Raw genomic sequence first — 26642 nt, 5'->3', positions numbered from 1 at the left:
TCTGCTCCCACCTCCCACTTGTATTGGAATCGAGGAAGATCTGGTGAGGAGGTAGATGTGGTGTCAGCAGTGGCCCCTTTAAGGGTAAGGCCTGGACATTCAGCAGAGTGTGCTGCACAGCTGCAGCCACTTGAAGGCAATAGGGCCCTCAGGGATATAAGAGCACCTGAGGCAGGAAGGGCTGCACTTATTTATGTGAGTCAGCCTTTTCCTACATGAAGATCATTAAGTCCAAGTACCATTCCACCATGACTGATGAACATTTGGAAGTGTGCTTGAGGCTGGCTGTCAGCAGCTACTGTCCGGACTATGCATCCTTGGCTGATTCACTTCAGTGCAAGTCATCAAAGTAAACTCAAGTAATTACAAAAAATGTTTATAGTTAATTATGTTGTGTTGTGCAATATTGGCTCATTCGGTTATGCAAGGTACACCAACATACATTGTACACATAAATGTTATATGTTAGGAACATTGTAAAAAAAACTCTGGTAGATCTCTGGGCCTTGCTGGGTTTCAAAGTAGCTCTCAAGCCAAAAAAGTATGAGCACCCCTGCTCTAGGAGTAGCCAATTGTTCACCAGTTGCAGTTGAAAACAGAATGCTGGGCAAAATGGTCAGGTCAAGGAAGGCAGTTCTTACACAAGGGAAGCAGCACGTTATCATAAGATTCTGATCTTCCCTTGTATAAGAACTGCCTTCCTTGACTTGACCATTTTGCCCAGCATTCTGTTTCCAGTCAGCTAAATTGCTGGCACAGATCGGAGAAGCTCTATGTCAGGCTTCCAAGCCTGACATGGAGCATAGCATGGGGGGGGGAGGCTTTCGCTGGTCCCACCCCCCCTCCTGGGCCAGCCCTTCCCCTGTTCTGCCCTTCCCCTTGCCCAGAAATCCTTCCCCACCTTCCTGCCACTCTCCCCACATCCCTGTGCCGCCCAGGGATGCCTCCCTTTGCTATGCCTCCCCACCAGCGCCACTTACTATAAGGGTGCTGCAAATGTGACTTTACTTTACTGGAAGCCTCCAGGGCTTTCCTGTGCCTTCTAATGCCTTGTATGGCATTAAAAATGTCACTTCCGGTTTTACAAAAAATTGTGAGTGACTTTTTCACCTCTAAGACTTAATCTGAGCCCAGCAGAGGCCACAAACAGTTGTCTTTGGACTCTGCTGTGCTTAGAGGATTTGCTGGAGGCAAGGGAAGCAGAACTCCCCTCACCTCCTGAGGATGGGGGTAGACATCCCCTCATATCAGTGGATTCAGGTATGGGGGGGTGGTTCCCAGAATGGAACCCCTGTGGATATGGGGAAATGCCTATATATTGCCATCTAAAAGTACCAAGTTGCTATTGAAGTAAGGTGGAATTGGAGCTTAATCTGTAATATCTCTTTCACACATGCAGGTCATCACTTGATGGTATAATTGTCAGCTGATGAATCTGTATTTAACTACCCTATACTATCAAATCTATAGTTATAGAGAAAATTGTGCTAATTAACAATATCAGTATTATTGCTTATGTTCAGTAAAATTGCAAAGACTCTTGTGACCTAGGAATCCAAGACCTCTGTTCAATCTACTATATTTCATTGTTGTACTCTGCTTATATACAACCCAACTCTACAGGCGTGCCCCGGTCTCCATGGGGGTTCCATTCCAGACCTCCTTGTGGATACCAGAAACCACAGATACCAGGATGCCTTTTTTAAAAAAAAGATACCAGTATCCATGGTATCTGTAGATAACTGAAACCGTGGTTACAAATCCGTGGTTACTGGGACACACCTGTATTTTATTTAAAAGAACATGAAGTTGAACAAATGATTTTAAAAATTACCACAAATACCGACTTACTAATTTCAGCAAATTTAAAATTTAGTTAATGACTTGACTCAGGCCATCTTGCTTACACAGTACCTGCTCCCATAATCCAAATATGTGTCACAGGCTCTGAGGGAACTGATGCTGTTGGATACATTCACATGGATGGAGCTTGCTTGGGAAAACAGGTGTGGTGCCCCAGCAAACCCTGCCCATTTCATATTGCAATATCATCACATCAGCTACAGTAGAGGCTGGACTTGACACCAGAACTAGGCATGATCAGTAACAGCAATTCCAGAGGCCAAGGTAGTCAAGGGGATGTTGGGGCATTGGTTTTTTAATTTTTAGAGTTTAATCAATAGGATTTGGCTTTTCTGGGAATTGTGTATGTTGGCATAAATGAGATAGTCTTACATCAGATAAGGGCCAGAGAACTGTAGTTTGCAGGTTGAATTGACTTTATTTGAATATGCACCAGTAGTAACGGAACAAAGTGACCTGCACCAAGGACATGTGCCGTTGGCTTTGTTGTTGTCTATGCAGTGTCAGCTGTATATCTGCCATGGACTGTCCTGCATCACATCATTATGATTTTTTAAGAGATGCAGCTTGTACTTTGATCCTTATTGCCAGCAAGTCCTGATGGTGTAGAGCTGGTGTTAACTGTCAGACATTTAGGGCATTTCCTTTCAGCCCTTCAAGATCCATCTTTAACCCCAATATGCAAAGTTTTATCTTATAGGTTACTTTTCCCTCTATGTCTGTCAACAAATGTGCTTCTTTTTCCCTGCCCACCAACCCTATGATTGAGTATTTGCAGAATGAGAATACATAACCAAACACCGCTAATTCTAAAAGACCCAGACAGATTTAATTGAGAGTGGTAAGAAAAGAATATGAAAAACTGAGGCTCTAGTTGGCTGGCCTCAAGTTAGCTATGCCTGCAGGCAGCATGCTTTGCCTGCACAGTGCCTTTAATTGTGCTGGTTGGAGAGGGGAGGAAGAGTACCCAGCGAGTTGGCTTCTTCTGATGATTCCTGATTCATCCTCAGTTTGTGGGAAACTCAACCCTCTTGTTCTTGGCCACAGGAATGATACTCGGAGACAGTTGTCTGTGTTCCTGGCTCTTGGGTGTGGGGGAGGATGTGTGCCAGTTTTTCTCTGCTCTTGGATAACAGGGACTGGAAATGGGATGCAAATAAGGAGAAGGGAAACAGGCCGGATGGTGGTAGAGTAGGGATCACAAGCTGTTGAGTACTAACTGTAGGGGAAGGAAGAATCATATGGGTAACGGCTGGTCTTTTGTGGCCTGTTTGATCCTAGCTTCAAGACAATCAGAGATCCTCTGAAAAAAATCTCTCTGCTATTTCCAACGTTTTTCTATAGGATAATCAACATACAGTTTAACCCCTCCGCTTCCCTTTGTTTCTTCTTCTCCCTGTTTCTTTTCTTTTTAAAAAAATGTTTTTGGCAGAGGTTAAAACACATGATGAGCTTGGACTAAGATGAAACCAGTTGTGGAGTGTGTTGGGCAATGAGATGCATTTGTTCTGAACCTTGAGGAGAGAAGGCGGATGAAGGATGACCCTCCCCAGATAAGGCACGGTGCCAAAAATGTGTTTGGCTTGGAAAAGGAAGCAAAAGTTTTGGCACTATCCTGGAGTTAACCCGTTTATCGCTGTCCTGGAGTTAACCCCCGTATTAGAAGATGCTTCCATTACAGCTGCAAACATCTTCCAAGGGTCCTATAATATGCCTTTTCTTAACTGTTGCTCATATGCGTTATGACAAACCACCCCACTCATTTCAATGAACCAAAGCCTCTATGAAATTTTAACACCCAGCAGACATTATCAAGGATTTTAATGTAAAGTACGATCAGCTTGACTGAAGAAAGTTTAGATTTCTCAAATGTAATTGTGATAGTTGACTTTTTAAGAAATCAAGATTTACCAGTTAGTGAACGGTGAACTGGACGGTGTTCTCTGTTTTACTACAGACAGCATGTAATGATCTTCCTGAAATCATTTCCCTCACCCAGCAATATCTCTAAAGTCCTTCATTTGTATAATGGGGGGAAAAAACATTACCTTACTCCATATAACTTTATAAAAGCTGAGCTGCATGTTACTGTTTAGGCAGAAATTCTCATACCATGACATGAGCGGGATTGACAGGAGGCTTTGCTTTTCACTGCCAAGTTGTGGTTTTAATTGAAAAAAGGGAATGGGGGTGAGGAGAAAGGAAAGAGGAGAAGAGAAAAAATGATTAACAATTAACGGTTGCTGTGATACAGCAACTGAACAAGCGCAGCAGCTGACATTGGGTTATGCTTTGAATGCTGTATACTTTGAGTCATCACAAGGGCATGTTAAATTTGATCCAGATGAGTAGAAAATGATTATGTGGTGAAGGAAATGGATGGAGTGGTGGTGAGGACATCCATTTCCTTGGACAAGTACCTTACAGACTGTCTCAGCTTGGATCTGGTAAGTCCACGAAAGGTCAGCATATTCAGTGTAGGTTATTGACACTGCATTGAAGGAGTGAAGTGGTGTTTCATGCTTGGGTGCAAAGCACAGTGGCGGATGTTTTTTGTCCTGTGATTGGTTCATAAATGTTGTTTGAGTGACAGCAGTTAAATAATAGGCATATTACTTTATAGCTCTGCCTTCAATGTGGGGTAACTGACTAACTTCTGATGAAGCAATTCAGTGATGACTGATTTGAATTGATGATGTTTCTGCTATCATTTGTCTCATGACGACTGAAGTTATGAGTCTGTAAGAGCCACTGAGGCACGATGTATAGAGTGTTGGACTAAGTTGGGAAGAGTTGAGTTCAGATACCCATTCCAACATGAAGCTCACTGTGTAGCCTCAGGCAAATTACTTTATTTCAATCTAACCTGTCTCGTGGAAATGTTGTAAGGTTATAATGGGATGACGCTACAGTATGTGTGCTGCCTAGAATTCCTTGAAGAAAAGGGAGAGGGAATGCAAGTTTGATAACCCAAGTAATATGTTGGTACAGTTTTAACATGTAATTTCCAGGCAGTGATCCAATCTGAATCATGTGACCACATAATACATTGAGGATTATTTTTATTGGCCATGGACAGCCCAATCCTGAGCTACCTGGCACGGGGAGCTGCAAAGGGGCCAAAAATGGCTGCTGCAGCATCCTGAGCATAATCTGGGCAGCCCCAGCAGCTCCTTGGGAGAAGGGGACTTCTTCCAGTGGCCCAACACTGAGGCTCAGGATCTGGTGGAGCTCCACCAGTCCTGCCTCCCTCCTGCCCCATTCTCTCTTCCCAGCATGCCTCTTCCTTTCCCTCTCCCCACCTCCCCCTGGCCTGGAACACCTCCTCCCTGTCTCCCCCCACGCCCCCACCTACCTTTCTGCTACCTGGCGGTCCGTGCAACCGCAGAATGGCAGAGCAGCAGCAGTCCACTGGTGCTAGCCCAGCGCTGGCCGGTGATGAGCTAGCACCAGCGCTGGATCGGTGCTGAAGGCCGCAGATGTTCCTTACGGCATATTTGCAACAGTGCGCGCCAGCAGTAAGCTGTATAGGATTGGTTCCCAAATGTCTTGCTTGCCTCCATTATCTTTTTGCACTTTATTGTGCAGTAGACAAACCATGCTGACACAGAGATGGATTGAAGTTGCCTGATGATTCATTTTTCTTTTGTCAGTATAGGTGGTTCATAGCTTTTATGCCTTACAGCTTATGCAGCCATAGCAGTTCTGCTGATTAGTTAGATTCCCTGCTGACACAGTAAATGCCGAGATCTCAGTTCTAAATCCCCACTTATTTAAGAGCAATGAAATCAACAGGACATAATCATGGAATGAGTATGTTTAGGGTTGGTGCTTAAGTTTAAACTAAGCCCCTGTGTTTGTTTGACAAACATTTTCTTTGGAGCCTGTGATTTTGAGCAGTTTTATCTGATATATCCCTGTAAAATTTTCCTGCTGTTTGTTGTCTATACCAACCTCTCACCACACTGCTTGGCACGGCTGCTCCTTCCCTTAACCACAATATTTTGTACACACTGTAAATTGCTGTCTTTATGTTGTGACCAGAGTATTGGTCCTTTCTTCAACTCTTTGGTGCTGAAACTCTGCAGCACCAACATATTTAAATCAGCAGTTGTGTCTGCAGATGAAAAGAGTAAATAGAATAAATATATATGTTTTACAAACTTCAGTTGGTGGATCTCTGAACATCTCAAAGATTTTCACTTTGGGTTTCTTGTACTTCTGTCTCCATAGAATTATGCAGCTGTTTATGAAAGAGCCTTTACTATATCTGTTAGTAGATTTTTCCAAAAATATTGCTCAGTAGATCTTCTAATAGTGAAGAATCTTTCATGCAAATCCTAAGATTAGGTAGAATTCATCTGGTTTTGCAGCTGTCCCAAAACACAGCTGAAAATCTTTTGACAGAGGTTGGTCAGAATTATGGTTTGGGGTAGAAACCACATGGAACTAAGCCATTCCACAATGTTTCTACCCTGAACCCTGCAAAATATATTGGGAGGGGGGCAACAGGAGGAGTTCAGAGGGAGTGCAATTTGCCACATGGATTAAAAAAAATGGTGCAAGACCCTTCTGAATTGGAATTACCATTTTTCTGCTTTCTTTGCCTGTGCACGGCTGTTATCTGGATCAGCCTATGTGTATAGTGTTTTCATACATATAGGAAAGGCAGAATATGTATATTGCAACCAACAAAGGCCTTTTGTCTGTAGCCAGAGGTAGCTTTCACCACTTGAGAATACTTGATTCTGTTCTTGTCTAGTTATAAAGGAGATAAGGAGCAATGTGTTTTTGTTTTGTTTTTTTTAAAGATGTGGGCAGGAACCCAAAGAGTAGAGTTACTTGGAACCAGGGCAGGGAATTTGAGTTCATGGGAACTGAAGGCATTGTTCTCTCTGTTTATGCATATATGCTTTTCTGACTGATGTATCATTCCAGACCTCTTCTCTGCTCTCTCGTCTACTGCCTATTCCTTATTCCTCTTGTAAACACAGCATGCCACATCCAGCTAGATTGCTGGCTGTGCTCCACATGTTTGTTTTCTATACACGTGCTGCTCTTGCCAGCTCTGTTGGGCTTTGGCTTTGAGAAGGGGAAGGCAGGATGGAGGGGTGGCAGAAAGAGAAACAGGAATAGGCTGCTGCTTTACAAACCCATATTTGTTTAAAGCTTAAAGGCTGCTTGAGAAAACTTTAGGAGTGAGGGGAAAGTGGCAGGGAGGGAGTGGGGAAACAGAGAATGTAAACTGTGTCAACGCAAGCACACTTTGCAGCTGGACCTGCTTCTGCTGCTTATGTGAAGAGCAAGGAGACAAGAAGTACTTTGAAGGTCTTGAAATGCATGGATATGAAACACCTCATATGGGTCGCTTTATACCATTGAGAGTGGTTCCCAGACATTTTTTGACCGTGTCCCCCAGTACAACTTTTCAGTCATCTCTCATTGAGTTGGCCCATGTTAATAATAAATACAGGTGCAACCTATTTATCCACAGATTTTTTATCTGCTGATTTGTCTCTACTCGAATTGGGTGGGGGGAATTGAAAGTCGCACACACCTTTGCCTCCTTTGCCCTGTGCTGGCATCTCCATCCATTTCCAGGCAGCCCAAAACACTGCAAAAAGGCTCTGCCTCACACAGGCGGGGAAATAGCCCTGGAGCCATGGAAGAGGATCCCCTTGCAAAGGAACAGTAACACTCCTGGAGCCCCTGAGCCAGCAAAGAGGCTGAAGAGGGGAAGGGGGGGCAAAAACCCTCTGTAGCTAGAACAAGGCGCAGCAAGGCGGAGCGCTCTCCTGCGCGTGTGCGCTCTCTCTCTCTCTCTCTCTCTCTCTCTCTCTCTCTCTCACACACACACACACACACACACACACACACACACACACACACACACACACACACACAGGTGTGTGAGGGGATTGCTTTAAAAAAAACCAGGGAATGTTTACCCAATCCCCCCCTTTAGATTGAGATGGTGCAGGCTCTCTGTGCTCATAAGAACAGCCCCACTGGATCAGGCCATAGGCCCAACTAGTTAAGAACATAAGAACATAAGAACAGCCCCACTGGATCAGGCCATAGGCCCATCTAGTCCAGCTTCCTGTATCTCACAGCGGCCTACCAAATGCCCCAGGGAGCACACCAGATAACAAGAGACCTCATCCTGGTGCTCTCCCCTACATCTGGCATTCTGACTTAACCCATTCCTAAAATCAGGAGGTTGCGCATACACATCATGGCTTGTAACCCATAATGGATTTTTCCTCCAGAAACTTGTCCAATTGCCTTTTAATGGCATCTAGGCCAGATGCCATCACCACATCCTGTGGCAAGGAGTTCCACAGACCGACCACACGCTGAGTAAAGAAATATTTTCTTTTGTCTGTCCTAACTCTCCCAACACTCAATTTTAGTAGATGTCCCCTGGTTCTGGTGTTTTGTGAGAGTGTAAAGAGCATCTCTCTATCTACTTTATCCCTCCCATGTATAATTTTGTATGTCTCAATCATGTCCCCCCTCAGGCGCCTCTTTTCTAGGCTGAAGAGCCTTTCCTCATAAGGAAGGTGCCCCAGCCCAGTAATCATCTTAGTCGTTCTCTTTTGCACCAGACTCTATTAGGCTGCAGCGTACACAAACAAAACAGCCCAGCAAGCAAGTCTTCCCAGCAAGCAAAGCATGAGATTTAGGCTACAATCTTCTCCACACTTTCCTGGGAGTAAGCCCCATTGACTAGAATGGGGCTTACTTCTGAGTAGAAATGCATAGAACTGGACTCTTAAAAGCTCAGCATCCCACCTGCGAAAGAATCGGGGACAGCTGGCAACGGGGAGGGCTGAATACGGAGCGGAGGAGGGGGAGGTGATTGAGAACTGCTGCCTTAGTTTCCTTCCAGCCCCAAGTGTCTGGCTGCAGCGTATTTGCGTAACTCTATGTAATTTAGCACAACACATTTTTTCTTAATCGAGGTGGGTCAGGGAACGGAACTCACGCACATAAATAGGCTCCACCTGTAAACAAAATTAATTTGGGTAATTAATTAAAGATAAATAAATTCAAATTTAATTAATATTAAAAAACAAGCAGTAATGTTAAAATGCTTGCCACATCCTTGCATGCATGCCCCCGTCTCCTGCTTCCACACAGCACTGAATCAAATGCAATAAATCTGAATGTAAAAATAAATGACTACTAAAACATGCAGTTTTAAAAGTGTTTGAGGGGGAAGTGAACAATCCTATCTTGCAGGATTGCTGTAATTCTATCCACACTAGACATGTCAAGGATTTTGCCCTGAGACTGCCACTTAAATAAACAAAACTATACCTAATGAGCACTCATGACTTGCTTTGAGATCTTTCCATGTTCAGGAGCTGAGTATGTAAAATGACCTGGGGCTAGGGGTAAACGTTAAGGTGGTAAAATGTGAGGCTGACTCCAAACTGTTCAGGGTGGTCAGGGCTGATCCAGGAGGATGGAAACAGGAAGAAAGGGCACATGTAAAGATGCTGCTCATTTTAACTGAGCAGCGAAGAAATTCACTTTTGGGGCAAGTGATAGCAAAGCAAGTAGGAAAGACCTCAGTCTCTTAGTGAGAAAACAACTGCATTAGTACAACCCCCAAAAGAGAAATGAGCACCTGGAATGAACCCATCTTCCCTATCAGGGAAAAGGAAGAACAACTCTGGGGCTACTTTAGAATAAAACAAAAAGGGAATAGCACGCACTCCCCTTTTCCAACTTTCTGCTTGCTAAAGCTGCCTAGTACTGACAATCCTTGCACAGGCACAATACATATGCCTGTTTCATTCAGAAAACTTAGCCAATTTAGTTGAATTACTAACAAGTCAGGAAAGTGATTGGCTGGATGAGATTACTGCAATCCTCTCCTTTGTCTGCTATAGAGGAAACTCGGCAAACTCAGAGTGGTGGTAAGCAAGCGCAATCCAGAAAGACTGTGATCCAGGAAGCTTTCAGTCACCAGACCTCTTGCAACCCTTGCTTAGGTCCCAACCCTGGGTCTGGGAACCACTGATTTGGAAGATGGAATATGACCTTGTAGTAGTTGGGTGCACACCTTGCTAGCTTCTCTGATGATGCCATTGAAGTATTATCATCACTTTAAATCACATTTTTATTCAAAATGTTATTACTGTTATTACTGGGGTATAAGTTCTTGAGCGGGAAGGAAGTACAGTGTATAAACTGGAAGTCTTCAGGAAGACAAGAGAGGCAGCCCTTAGGACCTCTTCAGTGATTATTCTGAATTTGTGATTCAGATTTGTGGGGCTCAAGTGATGTATGGATTGTACAAGTAGTGTTTCATGAACAGATGGCTTTTCAAAGTCTGCTTCATGAACTATCTTTCCCCCATTCTCAGTATCAGATTAATATAAATTATCACTCTTTGCATTGCAGCTTTTTGCGCTAGAAGGGTCATTGGATGGTACTTGTATTGAACAGGTAAGAGCCCAATCCTATCCAGTTTTCCAGTGCCGGTGCTGCTGTGCCAATGGAGTATGCACTTCTTCCTGTGTTGGGGGTGTTGTCACAGAGGCCTTCTCAAGATATGGGAACATTGGTTCCCTTACCTTGGGGCTGCATTGGGGCTGTACTGATGCTGGAAATTTGGATAGGATTGGGCCCTTTGGAGCAATCCTAACCCCTTATGTCAGTGCTGTCCAGCACTGACGTAAGGGCAATGCAGCTCTGAGGTAAGGGAACAAACATTTCCTTACTTTGCGGAGGCCTCCATGAGTGACACCCAACTGCAGGATGCAGCACATGTCCCATTGGCACTACTATGCCAGTGTTGGAAAGCACTATGGAGTTAGGATTCTGCCCTTAATCCTTTAAAGATCTGGGATTCTTTTTCTTTCACAGGCAGTTGGGAATGTCAACTTGACTAGATCCAGTGATTGACTAGATCAAATGATTATTATGAGATTTTACTGGAACAGAGGTGCCAATCTATTCTTGCCTGCCCTTAAAATTTTCTTTGCTCAACCACTACTCAGTTCCTTTATGATGCACTTATTTGAGCTACTCACTGTACTTCAGCAACAGAAAGTATCCAGTAGAAATATCAATTTTACCTCTTTTGCCTTGCTTCCCAGCATCCTCAGCTAGAAATAGGTTTAACATTGAAATATGAAATAAAAGAGCTTCTGATTAATTATTAGCTGAGGCTCATCAAAATACTGGATTCTTACTAGCATATTTATATTTTAAGGAAATAGTGAATTAGGACCCAAAATATAAATTGTAGAGAACTGTGATAGAGGAGAATCCTCATAAGGTGGGTTTTTCTGTCCATTATACAGCTTGATATGGCTACAACTGGAGCTTAGGTTTCAGGTGAGATTGATTATTACAGAACATCAAACAGCCCAATCGTGAGAAGCCTGGGGCGCGCCGCTTTGGCAGCACCGAAAACTGCTGCCACCGCATCCTGCGTGCCTCTGGGCGGCGCCTTAGGAGAAAGGGTTGCGTATCTCCATGCTTTCAAGGCATGTGCAATTTCAATCCCTTTTACAATGTATCTTTTTTTGTGTGATGTGTTTCTACAAAGTACTGTGAATATGGGTCCTAAACAACAAAAGATGAGAGAAATCATGGGAGAAGTGGGAAAACAAGTGATAAGAGAGTTGCTCATAGTTTTCAACTAGAGCTTGAGTTTTAAACCTCATTATGTGATGCTAACTAAACTTCTGAAACATTTTCGTTGTTAATTTTAGCACTTTATTGATGCTGTATAATGTTATTATTAAATGTTATGTATTCCAACAGGGGGCCCTGTTGGTTGTGCCACCATTAAGAGAGGTGAGGGGGATTGGTGGCCAGAAACAGGGCCTTCTCAGTGGTGGCACCTACATTATGGAACTCCCTCCCCTTTGAATTGACGACAGCTTCCTTGCTGTTAACTTTCCGGTGGGGTCTGAAGACATTTTTATTTAGGAAAGCCTTTGAGACCTTATAAGGGCTGCTTTTACAAATTAATGTTTTTTGCTGTGCATTTTATTGCTGACTACTCTGCATTTTATCCTGCTCTGTATTTTATCTTGTTTTTAATTGTTTTTATTTTTAATGTTTATTTGCATTTATTCTATTTTAATGTTTTTATTGTTGGCCGTCTTGGATGCCCTTCGGGGGGAAAGGCGGAATACAAATCGAATAAATAATAATATTTTAGTGTGTCATGCAACTTTTTTCTTATGGTATTAGGCATTTAGGGTGATTTTTGGGGTGAATGTGGAATGGCTTTGGAATGAGTTAAAATTTTACCGATTGAAATTAATGTAATAATTGTTGTAATCCAGACTTTCAATCTGATTTTTGTATCTCTCTAACAAATGAAGCCAACATTAAAATGAATTTGCTATTAGCATGGTCAGAAGAATGCAATCTCAGTGCCCAGTCCTATCCAGTTTTTCAGCACCGGCCAGTCCTATCCAGTTTTTGCAGCAATGCTTGTGGGGCGCATGCTACCTTCTGCTGTGGGGAGCAATCACGGAGGCCTCCTCAATATAAGTATCTTACAATGTAAGAGAACATTTGTTCCCTTTGAAGTTGCATTGCAGTTGCATAAATGCTGGAAAGGTGGATATCAGTGGCGTCACTAGGATTCGAGTCACACAGTGTGGGAGGCCTGCGTGTCACCCCATGTAGTGGGTGGGGCAATGCCCCAGGTGGGTGTGGTGATGTACCATTGCCCCGCCCCCACCGGTTTTTTGGCTGTACCTTTTGTTATAACACAGATATTTCAATGTGGTTTGTTTCATTGCATTCTACATGAAATTACGCATTGATTGATATATAACATGACAGGGTTATTCCTCCAAACTCTGATTTTAGTGATTTAAACTTGTAGAGAGTCTCTCTCTCTCTCTCTCTCTCACACACACACACACACACACACACACACACACACACACACACACACACACACCGTGTCAATTTACTAACACCTTATTGCAGTGGTTCTCAAACTTTTAGCACCGGGTCCCACTTTTTAGAATGACAATCTGTCCAGGGCCCATTGGAAGTGATGTCATGGCCAGAAGTGACATCATCAAGCAAATTAAAATAAATAATTAAATTAAAATAAAAGAAATAATTAAATAAGGGGGAGCCAGTCCTGATCCACCAAGTGAATCTACTCTGAAGTAAGTCCCATACTGGTCAATGGAGCTTACTTTGTAGTCTGCCTGCAATAACAACCCCCCAAAAGGAATCAGGGAGATTTCCAGCCCTCCCAGTGCCCAGTTTAAAGTTCTTCTATTTCAGGCATAGCAAGATAAAGACCCTCCTGGCTTTGCAAGTGCAAAATAGAAAGCATTCCCCTTACCAGTTCAAGCCACTTTTTTGTCCTTTTTAGTGGGGGTGGGAGGCTGCCTTCTGGAGCATTTGTTGCACTCCAGCTCCATTGTATCAGGACCATTCTGGTGTTCTCACATTCCCCTTTGCTTGGCCTGACCACCAGCCAAGGCACATCTGCCTACTCGCAAGTAAATGCGACATGAGGCTGCTTCACTTTCCTTTGGGCTCCATAGACTCGCAGCTGGGAGGGGGGACCTCCTTCTCCTGTTTTTTGGGGCTGCATTCATTGGATCAGGACCATTCTGACCTCTTTGGAGTCCTCTCAGCCTGCCTCTAAGCCTGCCGTGACTAAGGCAAGTCCACCTACTTGCGAGTAAATGTGACCACGTGGCTTTGATTCAGGCTCAGACTTGCAGCTGGGAGGGGGGAGCTTCTTGGGTGTTTTTGGGGGGCTGCATTCATTGGATCGGGACCATTGTGGTGTCGTTGGATTCTTCTCAGCCTGCCCTTTCCAACAGACTATGGCAAGTATGCCTACTCATGAGTAAACACGTGATACAGCTCACTTTCACTTTCCATAGAGCTCCATGAATTTTTTCCTTCCGGTTTTTTGGCCATAACATTTGAACGAAAGGAGCGATTTCAATTCTGTTTTCTGCATTGCACTCCGCAGGCCATTCTGCATCCAACGGTGTATGGCATAACGCGGTAGCTCCTAACGCCGTGAAGTTAGTACATCCTCCCCCAGGGCGCGTCACCCCCCGGCGCGTCACCCGGTGCGGCTCGCACCCCCTAGCGATGCCAGTGGTGGATAGGATTGGACCCTCAGTTAACTTGATACTTTCTGCATACTCTGTCTTTTGTATTCACACATAATTCAATAAGACATGTGCCTTATGGCTCATGATCACATCTGGTGGTACTTGAGGTGGTGTCAGGTGGTATACATGGGACCCCCCAGACCCCCACCATCTGGCAGTGAGACCAGCAACGCAATGCAACAAGCAGCAATAGGAGGCTCAGCTCAGTGGACAGAGCTTCAGTGTGCGCTTTTGTGTGCTTGAAAAAGCCTTCCCATCCACCCTTCTCATCCACCCTGAGTTCTTACCAGTGTTTGTCACTTTGCATCTGGCCTCCCAATTTGGAAGTAACTGGCGATGACATTATCACCAGTTACATCTGGTGGTACTTCAATAGGTGGACCATGTAAAGTGGTACAGTGGGGGACAAATGCTGAGAAAAATAATTAAAGCAAAGGGACTTCCATAAGAGGAACCTGAACTAAATAGTAAGAGCACAAAGGGCTTGAAAGAGTAAGGGCCCAATCCTACCCAATTTTCCAGCTCCAGTGCAGCTGCAATGCAGCCTTGAGGTAAGGGAACAAATGTTCCCTTACATCAGTGGTTCCCAAACTTACTGGGGCTATGGCACCCCTGCAGCCTCTTTTTCTTTGCTCAGCTGGGCTCCGCCATCTTGGATCTCATGAAATCTTGCAAGATCCAAAATGGTGGCGCCAAAATCTTGTTAGTTCCAAGTTGGTGGTTCCCAAATCTTGCAAGATTTTGTGAGATCCAAGATGGTACCCCAAAAGAACAGGTAGGAGGGGCCACCAGGAACATCCCACCGTGCCACTGTGAGTGCACCACAATACCCTAAGAGACTCTGCATGTGCAGTCTGAGGGATTCCTGAGACTCCTTTTAGGAATGTAAAAGGTTCCAGAACCTGAAGATTTTAAGAACTACTGACTAGGCACCTTCTCTTCCTGGGTAAAAATGAGAACTTTTCACTTTCTCCTTTCAAGTACTCTTAACATTTGAACATGAACATGAAACATGAAGTTAAAGAACAACATCAAACTGGTCCTCTGCTATGTATATAGGATTCAACTGGGCAACAATAAAGTGGCAAAACCATTTGTGGGCTTCTGTCAGCAGGTCAAGAAACTAACACACTCAAAAACCAGAGTATCCAAATGAAGACAAAGACATTATCCCTCCACTGTATTTTTTAAAGATAACACATTCCTGGGTTTAGTTAGTGATCTTGCAGCCCTTGTGGCTTCTTAAGCCAGTGCTTGCTGATTTCATAGATTAGTTAAAACTAACTATTTTTGGAGCCAAGGCTCAATTAATATGTTTATCCCAGGTAAACACATTTTCCAATAGATGTTTTTCATATGTGGATATGAGATCTGAAAAGAAATACAAGGAAGGAAGGATGCACATGTCCCACTTTCCCACTAGGGGTCCTGTCTAGTATAGGCTCTGTTATCAACTTGCTTCATTTGTCTTTAAGGCTCTTATAAAGAGCTTCATTTCTAATTGATGAACACCTATGTTTTGTAACAATTTTGCTTAAACTGGAACCGCCTGCAAGATAACCTTACAACAAAATATGTTTGCTAATGTAAGAAAGAGTAGTAATTTATTGTCTGTTTTATAAGATAAGCATTTTCTATTTTCTTGGAAATTGTAGTGGGGCAGGAAGGACTAGATTTTGTTTCATAACTGCTTGAAATCTGGTAAGATTTACAGTACAATATTAAGAAGTATGTAATGTGACAGTTTTGTGGGGGGGGGGTCAGTTCATCAACCCTCATGCAAGTGCTTTAGAGTTATTTGTTCTCTCTGAAGTTATTGAGCAATGTGATCATTAACTGAAGGAAGAAAGCTTTTGTTATATATAGAATAGGAAAAAATGTATATTTGATCTTTTACTACCAAGAGGGTTGACCGAAGATTTCTTGAAGCAGCATGCTAAATGCTGCCCCCCTTACTTGATACCATGCCAGCCTCTGCTCCTCCTTAATGTATTCTAGCCCAGCAGTGTCCTTCCTTCCACATGTCCTTTTCTTCCCTGCCCTCCTCTTCCTTTTCCAATCCAAGGAGTGGAAAGAGGAAGAGGAGCAGTGAAGGCAAGTAGGAGGCTGGAGATGAACTCCCTCCATCAGTCTGCTGCCTGAGGTGACCAGTTCAGTTGGCCGCATGGATGGGCCAGCCCTGACTGCAGGGCTAGCTCCTGGTTAATGGAACTTTTGTAACTTGTGGAGAGGCAAAAGATTTGTCATCTTCTGCAGCTCTGAACCTGTATTTAGTGACAGTATTTGCTTTGCATTTCTGGAGACATTTTCTGGTCCATTCTAGCTGAATGGACAGCTGCTACGTTGTTTATTACAGAATACTCTGTAACAGGTCTTAACTGCCTCCCAAGTGGTGGGGAAAATTTTACCACACACCTGCATCCCACCAGAAATCCAAGGTGTCATGGGTCTCATAAAATTTGCCTCATCGCTTGGCTGAACAGTTTCCTATGGTTTCATGCATACTTCTAGTCAGCTACCACTTGTTAAATGGTCATCTGTATCCACCCTCCATTGAAGTCTTGTATAAAGACATCCCTGACTGTCAGTGGTGTCAGGACGTGTGCGGTGAAACGCACCCTGGCCATCTCTGGGTGCAGGTATTCGCGCGAAGAGTAGACATTGCTCATATCTTGACAGCTGGCCCACAGCATGCTTATTGGTTGCTCCTCTGCTGTTCACGCCACTTCCTCATCTTCCCAGCCATCTTTCTTCCCGTCCATAAGCACCAAACCCTGTCCCTTCTCTAAGCCCCAGCCTCTCCAGATTAGAACTCTCCAGGGACCTTGTCTTTTGAAAAGAGGCAAGAAAGAGAAAAGGGAGGGGGGAAAAAAAGAAAGAGAGGGAACAGAAGAATGAAAACAGACCCAAGGGGCAATAGTCCCTCGAGCCATCTCACTGCATTACAATGAATATGGACTCTATTAAGCTCCGTTCTGCCTGTTAGTGTTTCCCAGGGCAACACAGCTCCCATATGGCAAGCATGCAGCAGATTAGGGTAGGCCTCTAGGCCTCATTGAAGGCCTGAGGCTTGACTGGCAGTTGAACTCCCTCCCCCCTTCTCCTCACACTTGACACTGCCTGTGTTTATCTAAACGGGGTGGGGGGGTGCGCTTGGAAGGTTATTGTTCAGGGCAATGAGAGATAGGAGAGGGGAATAACTGAGCCCGGCTGGGAAGGAAGAAGGGACATGGGAGGGAGTGGGCTTGCTGGGGTAAAGGAGGGACGGAGGGTGGCGAGATGGAGTAAAAGGGGCTAGGAAAGAGGGAAGGTTGGAAGGGGGTGGCAAACACTTCATAAATATTCAGGAAGGATATTGAATAGGGAGAGGAGAAATAAAGCAGATGGAATTCATGTTAAAGAACAGCCACAATCGCCCTCCAAAAACAAGAAAAGAAAAGAGAACTGCTTTAAAGGAGCACAGGGAGCAACGTTTATCCAATTAGCAGGGTTGTCAAATTGAATTTATACAGAATTGAAGAGGGGAGAGGAGTGAAAATTAAGTGTGTGGGGTTGTGGGGGGAGCAATATATAGAAGAAAGGAAGTGGAATTTTTTTTTTCTTGCTTCCCACTTTAGCAAGAAGATCTTATCCTTCCTAGAGCTGAGGCGAGTTTCACCGCGTGTGGGGGACGGAGAGTGTGCTCTGAGCATTCCCTAGAGCAGGGGTGCTCAATAGGTGGATCGCGATCTACTGGCAAAATGAGTAGATCGCGGAGTGCCGATCCCCCCCCTTCAGGTGCCTCTGGGAGGAAACGCCGGGGGTAAGGCCCATTGTACTCAATGGGGCTTACTCCCAGGTAAGTGTGGCTAGGATTGCAGCCTCACAGCCTAATCCTAGGCATGTCTACTCAGGAGTAAGTCCTGTTATACTCAGTGGGGCTCAAGGTACACCAACATACATTGTACACATAAATGTTATATGTTATGATGGCGCAAACATTGTAAAAAAACTCTGGTAGATCTCCGGGCCTTGCTGGGTTTCAAAGTAGCTCTCGAGCCAAAAAAGTGTGAGCACCCCTGCCCTAGAGCATGATGCTCTGTCTTTTGTTAGGAGGATAAAGAAGGTAATTGATACCACGCATGACAGAAGAATCCTACAACTGCTTTTGGTTAAGGCCTACTTGTATCTGTTCCATAGTGAATTTGACAAAGCAGCCTTCCTTCATATGGCAACATTGTTTTTTGGGCAAGAGAGAATTCATTTGCTTTCACCAGCAAGCTTCCTATTCTGCCAATACAGCTGTAGAGTTGGATGGTAGTTGTAAGTGTCCTGACATTTTGCAGTGATAGTGAATTGAGAAATATTTAGCAAACATTTCATCTAAACTAGCAAAACAGCTAAGTAATACTTTGAATGTATGTACTTTTAATATTGACCCATTGACTAACATTGAGGCAAATGTAACACACATTTGGTTTTGTCCAGTCACTTGACAACTAAGGGCCCAATCCTATCCAATTTTCTGGTGCTGCTGCTGCTGCGCCAATGGGGTATGCACTGCATCCTGTGCTGGTGAGGCAGTCCTGGAGGCCTCCTAAAGGTATAGGAACATTTGTTCCCTTACCTCGGGGCTGCATTGAGGCTGCACCGCTGCTGGAAAGTTGGATAGGATTGGGCCGTAAGGCTGCACTCCTATACACTTTTCCCTGGAAGTAAGTCCTATTGAATTTAATGGAACTTACTTCTGAGTAGACATGCCTGGGTTTGTGCTCTTAGTCCAATTGTATGACTTGGTTATTTTGTTCCTTTTCATTATTTTGTACAGTTGTGTTCCATTCATGTTACTTTCCCCATTCATTTAGTTTATTCATGCATTTATTTTATGCCCTATTTTACCATCACCAACAAACATGCAAGGTGGTTAACAATAATAAAAATGTACAATAAAGATCTAATTGTAAAGACTGAGAAAACAAAAATGACATTTTGTTCGAAGTTCAACAATATAAAGCATTGTTCAGTTGTGTTCCTAGAGGGGTGGGCAAAGCGCTAAGTTTTTCAGGGTGTGCCCTGTAAGCTGCCCCTCCCCCACACCATTGGAACCATTCCAAGCGCAACAGCAAAGTAGAGGCATCTCCTCCAAATTGCTGTTGCTGCTTGGAATGGCTCAGGCAGCAAGGGTGATGGCATGGAGATGGCATGAACAGAACTACATCCTGTAATACAGCATGCACACCTGGCTTCTTTTGGTGGCCAATACCACATTGAGGGAAGGGGAAGGAGATAGAAGCCAATAGAACCATCATTGCTATCATCAATCTGCAAATACGCCTGGCTTTCCTCCAGCAGGCTTCATGGAGGGAGGGAATAAGACAACAATCCCAGAGAACAAGCTGGAGGGTGGAAGATAAGAGAACAAAGGGAAGACACAGGTGTGTGGTAACTTCAGCTGCACTTGGCTTCTGTTATAGCTGTGTTGCCACACAGCTTACAGGAAACAGCAAGTGAAGCAGACTGATAAGTACAAAAGCAAGATAATATATGACAAGATACAAAATCATAGGAAATCCAAAAAGACCAACTTTTGAATCTGATGTTACATCTAGATGTAAATCAAGTAGTAGAATTTCACTACTTCTAAAGTATTTGGGGTTGCTTGTTTTTGTTTGTTTTATGCTTTAATGAGTCCATCCTCCAGAGAATGGTGTTGCTGAGGCTGATGTTTATTTAAAAAAAAATGTTTACCCTGCCTTTCCTTTGCCAAGTCCAATGCCCAAGGCATTGTGAGTTGATCTGCTGGCTCAATGTCTTGTAAATGTCACCAAAATAGAAAAGATTAATGGATGGCTTTACACTCTTGGTCTGTTATTTTGGCAGATTTCTTTTCTAGCATTTTTCAGCCTCAAAAGAGTGAAAAGGTGCTGCTGGTCTTCAGTTAGTTTTGAACATGGCTTCCCTAAAACTCTGTCCAAGATTCCACTTCCACCAGATGAGATTTTTGGAAGGACCAGTACATTATATATGGTTTGTTTTAAAAATACAGCCTTGAAACTTTCCAGGTGATACCAATTTTCAGATGTAGCTCAACAGCTTGTTGCTAATAGAGAACTTATGCATAATGAATATAGAACATAGATTAACCTCTTAAAATGACTCCATTCAAACACTAACAACAGCGGCAAAACACAAATTCAACCTATTTTGTTGTTTGATAAAGAAGTAGCCATAGCTCAATGGAAGAACACCTGCTTTCCCTGCAGAAGGCCCCAAATTTAATCCTTGACATATCCAGGTAGGGCAGATGAAGTTTCCTGTCTGAGAACTGCTGCAAGTCAGGGTCGGTGATACTAAACTCAACAGACCAATAATCTGACTCAATATAAGGTAGCTTTGTGTGTTCCTATGACAGTTCATTAAACGTTTTCCTTTAGGTTGCTTTAAACCTGTTCTCTCCTGTACCAATCTGATCACCCCTGCTTCCTTCCCACCCCTGGTTCCTCCTCCCCCCCACCTAGAAACACCCGTGGTTCTCCCTTCCCTGCCCATGATTCACCCCTGCAACTCCCATACCAGTGCCAGGGCCTCCAGGGAAGCCACTGTTGTCGGGCTGGCACTGCTCACTGTTTGTGGTGGTGGTCCAGCTGCGCAGAATGGTGGGTCACATTTTGCAGCTGCTGTAAAGCACATGGCACCTCCATAATGTGTGTTCTAGTAGCACAGTGGCTCCATAGGATTGGTCATTCAGCTTTATAGTTTAGTTAAACCCTTTCATTGGAGAGGCTGAATTCCTACCAGAATTGCATTTGCCCTTAAACAGGAAACCATCTTACAGCTTTGACAATTCTGCTTCCCCATCTGACTTCTCTTTTTGCCTTTTCTGAACACCTTCTTTCTCTACCCCATCCTCCTGCATCCTTTCCTCCCAGTGCTGCAAAGGGTGTGCTCATGCCCAGCAGCTGAAAGAAGGACTGTTTTTCATTTAGGACCTTCCTCATAAATTTCCGATGGTGTGGTAGTAACAAGAATTGCCCAACTGGCCCGTATTTAAGCAACAGGGGGTCTGGAGCTGCAGGCAGCATTTCCTCAATAAAACCTTCAGAGTCTAATCAGCAAACACCTTTGTGCTGCCAGCATTAGAATCATAGGGCTTCCTGCATCTTCCTTTCCCTCATCTTGTTGTCTACAATATATACCAATTTTTTCCCCCAACTCCAACCCACCTTGGAAGGAGAGACTTGCTGTTAGCTTTTATACCCCATGTATCTGATTCACGCCTCCTTCATCTCACTCCCCTAAGAGCTCCTTAGCCCTTTGATTTACTGAAACTGACTTTGATGCCCAGGACAGGAAATTGACAGGAAGGAATTTATAAAAACAAAGTTGTTGTTGGATTTTTTGTTCCATTCCCCAATCCAGAAGAAGTCGTGTTGTTCTTTTGGAAGACAGCGTGATTTTTATTGTCACAGATTTTTACTGATGAGATAATTCAGGATGCAACCCCTCAGCAGAAAAGCAGTTAAGTCCCATTCATTTCAGTGGAAGAATAGTGCATGTGTTTAAATCAAAGTGACTTGAGATGCTATAATTTGACTGAACCATGTTTAAAGTGTCTTTTGAAATTAAATACGTTGCCTGTGGAATAATTTTTTGAAGTGATCAGGTAAGTTTGCATGAATTGTGTATAAACTGGAATTAGTTTTACAGCAAGATCCTGGATTCCTGTCTGGTCCTGCTTATGAATATGTCTCTAAAAAAGATAAGTAAATAATTGTTTCCATCATATTTCTATGTGTATGCACTCATAAGATGCCAACTTGATTGGAATTGGTCCATAAAAAAACTGGCAGATAAAGTAACAGAGTGTTGGCTATGACTATAATACAACTGCCTTGTTAGAAAGAGATGTCATGCTAGGATATGAAGTGCCTAAATTAAAGTTGAAAATTATTATTTGAAAAATTTATTGCTGAAGCAGTGGCCCAAGGCTGCTTATAGAGCTGAGCTCCATAATAAATATACAATGCATCAAAACAATAAGGGAAGAAAAGAAGAAGAAAATGAAAAAAAAAAAACACATAACAAGCCATTAAACATTAATTTTACTAGTTAAACACTAAAACATTTTTAAAAAGAGAAAGCATAAAAACAAAGCAAAACCTGAATATTGGTGAGCCCTTGGGGGGATGGACGGACAAATTAGTCCAGGGAAGCAGTCAAATCACCACACTATTCAAGAAGGCATAGACAGCAAACAGCCAAATGCCAGACGAAACAGGTATGTTCTGCTCCTTTCCCGAAAAACTGTGAGGGAAGTAGTTCTTAATTCCCCTGGAAGTTTTTAATTCCCCCTGGAATTCCATAGCTGTGGCGCCAGGTCACTGCATTTTGCACTAATTGCAGCTTCCAAACTGCCCTCGAGGGTAGTCCCACATACAGCACATTACAGTAGTCCAGTCTTGAAGTCACTTGGGCATGGCCAAGTTGGATTGGCTCAAGAATGGTCACAGTTGGCGCACCAGTCGAAGCTGGGCAAATGCATTCATAGCCACCACTGCCGCCTGGTTCTCCAGAGAGAGTTGCGAGTCCAGGGGCACTCCTAGACTGCATACCTGTTCTTGTAGAGGGAGTGAGACACTATTCATAGTGGGTAGTTCTCAGTTCCTGCATCAATGATTTCCTGACCAGGAGAACTTCAGTCTTTTCTAGTGGGTTCAGTCTCAACCTTTTGGCCCTCATCCAGACCCCAACTGTCTCCAGGCAGCATCCCAGGACCTCCACAGTCTCCCTGCTGTGAGATGGCAGGAGGAGATAATTGGGTGTCGTCAGCATATTGGTAACATCCCACCACAAATCCCCTGATGATTTCCCTTTCCCCCAGTGGTTTCTTGTAGTTGTTAAAAAGCATGGGGGATAGAATGAACCTTGCAGCACCCCACACTGTAACTGTGAGGGCACTGAGCAGGTATCCCCCCCCCCCCCAGCATCAAATTCTGGAACCTGAACCTTCAGCCCCAGCTCAACCAGTCAACTCAGAAGGATACCATGGTTGATGGTGCTATGCTTTCTTCTGTAATATGATCTTATTTTTGAAAGGTTAAGTCCAAATGTGAAAACCTCCAAGCATGCTCTCAAATCTTGCAATGCAATTAAGACATAGTTAGAAAAAATGGAGTGTGTGTGTGTGTGTGTTTAAAAAGTCAATCCTAAATCTGTATGGTTGAAAATTCACATCTGTACTATGAATACATCTTATGTTTTCTAGAATGCTGTCATTAGAAACTATGTATCTTACAGCCCAACTGTGCAGATGCAGTGGGGCCAGTATAGCTGCACTGCATCTTAAGCACAAACTGGAGGTCTCTTTGAGGTTGGGGGGGGACATTCATTCTAATTATCCCAGATAAAGCCCCAGGCTGCTTAGTGGGGCAACTTGGATTTGCGCCTGCTAAACTGCCAGCGCATGTCTGAATTGCCCCATGTTGGGGTTTTAGGCTCTGGAAGGGGGTTAGGATTCAGCGTGCGCCAGCACTGCCAATTCCACTCCCTCATGGGACCTAATTTGCCCAACCTCACCTTCTCCCCACTCTCCCCCTCCACCCCTGCGCTGGTCAAAACAGTTCTTCACTGCTCTAGTGCATGTTTCCTCTGGGAACAGGATGGCATCGGCCTTCCTGCTAGTGCACCGAATTGCTAGACTGTTGCAACCTGCTTGACAGCCTGTGCCGGTGCTACAGCCAATTAGGATTGTGCCATCATTTCATTGTAAAATATTTTCCTTGCTGTAGTATGTAAGCATCATGTCTGTTTAGTATCTGGTGCATATGTTCTTTTCTTTGTGCTGTCAAAGAGGCAGTAAGATCTATATTTGTAGTGTCGTTATCTTCTTCACCCTTCAGTTGTGCCAATTGGCATGGCAGGGTGGATATCGGGAGAATTTGTATAGTTCTAATGTTTTAAGACTTTTGTCCCAGAAAATCACAGGGGATTTTTGACTTCAATACTTGCTTATTTAAATCAATTTCAGTGGAACGGAAATTGGTACAAAGAAGGGGAACAATATGACAGGGGATATATGCTACTCATCATTTGAGAAGGCTGAGGGTGTTTTTCCCACATGACACCAAAAGCATTTTACAGCCTCTTGCATTCTATTTGTGCACACTAAGAGCCCAATCCTGTGGTCGGCGGCACAGCTCCATAAGGCACGTTCAGGTTCCCGCACGTTTGCTAGCTCCCGCCCGTGCTAGCCCAACATGGGCTGGTGCTGGGCTAGCGCCGGGTGGCTGCACAGCTCCCGCGGCTCAGCGGTCTCCCAGACCGCCAGGCTGCGGAACGGTAGGCGGGGGCGGGAGGAGGCATTCCAGGGAGGGGGAAGGCTAGCGGGGGGGCGGAGAGAGGGCGGATAGGAGGCGTGCGGGGGGGTGGGCGGACAGGAGGAGGATCCAGGGTGCTCATGGAGGGCTGCACGCCCTTCACGAGCGCCTTTTCCTTACCGCAGATGGTAAAGTCAGTAGCCCCATTGCGGGGCTGCTTACCTTACTTGGGGGAAGGGTACAAACATCCCCTTCTCTCGAGGTGCCTCCCGCGGTAGTGCAGGAGGCGCTGGATTTGGCAGCAGCCCTCCTCGGTGCCAATGAGCCTGGGAGCCTGGGCGCCCTGGGCAGCTCAGGATTGGGCTGTTATTCAGTAGTGCTGCTTTAGTGTGGTGTAGAAAGTGAAACATTTTTATTTCTAATGTATATTCTACCTAATACAGTTTATATAAGAGGTGTAAGGAAGTATTGACACAGAGTATCACTTGTGAAAACAGCCTAAGAGATTATGGCTGCAATCCTAAACACACTTTCCTGAGAGTAAGCCCCATTGAACAAGATAGGACTTACTTCTGAGTAGACCTGCTTAGAATTGTGTCCTAAGACTCTGCAGCTTAATAAAAGCTCTGGGAGGAAATCTGCGTGTTTAAAGAGAGTGGACACATATTTCTTAAGTAATGTAAGAACTGTGGAACAAGCAGTAGGAAACATTTTTCATACTTGTATATGGCTGTAGTTTAGATTGTTCTTAGCAGAAAGCAAACTCACCCATACTTTCCTGCTGTCTTGTATGGTTGAATCATTTCACAGAAGTATTTGGAAGTAGCCACTCCCGGAGCAAACGTATACATTATGACCTTGACAAATACTCATTCCTAAACTCAACTGAGGCAACACAAATGCTGGGATTGGACAAACATTTGTAGGGGAGATTTGGAGGGCATGGAGTGCAGTGGCTCAGGCTGCAATCCAATACATGCTTACTTGAGAGTAGGTTCTATTGAATACAGTGGATCTTACTTCTGAGTAAGTTGCATAGGATTGGGTAGAAACTCTTCCTAAGCCTTCCAATTCTCCTGTACAAACGCCTTCTCCCAAGCAGTTTTTTCCCCGGTCAGACTTAGTCCATACCTCAGGGTTTGGCAGAGGAAACACTTTAAAAAAGTTAGTGTGTAAATTAAGCACCCTGCCTCAACTCACATTAGTGTTAAGAGGTACAATATGAGGTTGGAACCCCATGATTATGTTGTAACTAGAAAAAGGTGATAACTAAATTAAAAAACACATAACATCGCTTTGGGTATTTCTCTTTTTTGTAAAAACAAAAACTGCAAAAAAAAAAAAAAAGCCATACCCCATTTTATTTGGATTTTATTTATTATTTAAGGGGGGATGCATGGGCAATGACTAGCTGCATCTGCTGACACTTTACTACCTATTTCACCTACCTAATACAATTTTAAAGCAATTGTCCTTTATAATTATGTTGTGAATTTTGAATAAAAATGTGTAACACCACTTCCTGCACTTCTAACTTTTGGGAAACACTGAAATCCATGAAAAAATTAAACTGTTTTCTCCCATCTCTACTTATAACTTGTAGGTTCACCCTCAAGAGACTGGTTACTGGCTGTGTAGAAAGTTGATGTAACCTGGAAATATGATTGTCCTTTCTGTGGACTAATCAATTTTTTTTGTCTTTCTATCATTCAGGGTGCCCAAGGAAGTTGAATTTCCAACCTGAAGTCCTTTGGGTCAGCTTATGGGAACCCCACTTAATTTCTTTTGCTTCAAACTCCTCTGCATGGGATGACAATGATATCAGGGGGGAAAAGACCAATGACCGCTATTGCCTATTTGCTTTTTGCATCTGCTGGTTGCCTTGCACGCTTAGGTAAGTGTTTTGTATTTTTAGTTTTGCCCTGATATTGTTGATACTGGTTCTAGGGAGTTGCCTGTAATTCCATTTCTTCAAAGAACTGGTCCCACAACCATATTCATATTTGCCACCCCCTCAGTCATCTTTTGTAGCACTGCTTTCAACAGTCACTTCCAGTTGTCTGACTCTTACTCAGATGGCTCCCTGACTACTTGTGAATTCTTTGTCAACATTTGGAAATCATTAACAACCATGCAATTAATTTCTTGACCTGGAGTGAGTAGCAGCCACCCCGTGTGAACAAATGGCAAATCCACCAAAATCAGAAGCAGTATACCTCTGATTGGTCCCTGGTGATGAGACCAAAATAACAAGATACTTCCATTATGGCCCCTATATGAGCTTTTCAGGCTGATCCTGTTAAAACAGAGTACAGGACTGAGATGGGCCTTTGTTCTGATCCTGCAG

The 26642-nt window shown here is 43.8% G+C and overlaps 1 protein-coding gene across 1 annotated transcript in view; it reads left to right on the top strand.

Moving 5' to 3' along the window:
- BOC (BOC cell adhesion associated, oncogene regulated) overlaps window positions 1-26642 on the top strand; it is a 76093-nt gene that overhangs the window by 3941 nt on the left and 45510 nt on the right. Inside the window, exon 2 of the mRNA XM_066619072.1 lies at window positions 26009-26189. Coding sequence (XP_066475169.1) covers window positions 26105-26189 — 85 coding nt within the window. The 5' untranslated portion in view covers window positions 26009-26104. The remainder of the gene's footprint in view (window positions 1-26008; window positions 26190-26642) is intronic.

This window comes from Tiliqua scincoides, chromosome 3, assembly GCF_035046505.1.
Source record: "Tiliqua scincoides isolate rTilSci1 chromosome 3, rTilSci1.hap2, whole genome shotgun sequence".
NCBI classification, from domain to species: Eukaryota; Metazoa; Chordata; class Lepidosauria; order Squamata; family Scincidae; genus Tiliqua; species Tiliqua scincoides.
This window is presented reverse-complemented; position numbering and strand designations above follow the sequence as displayed.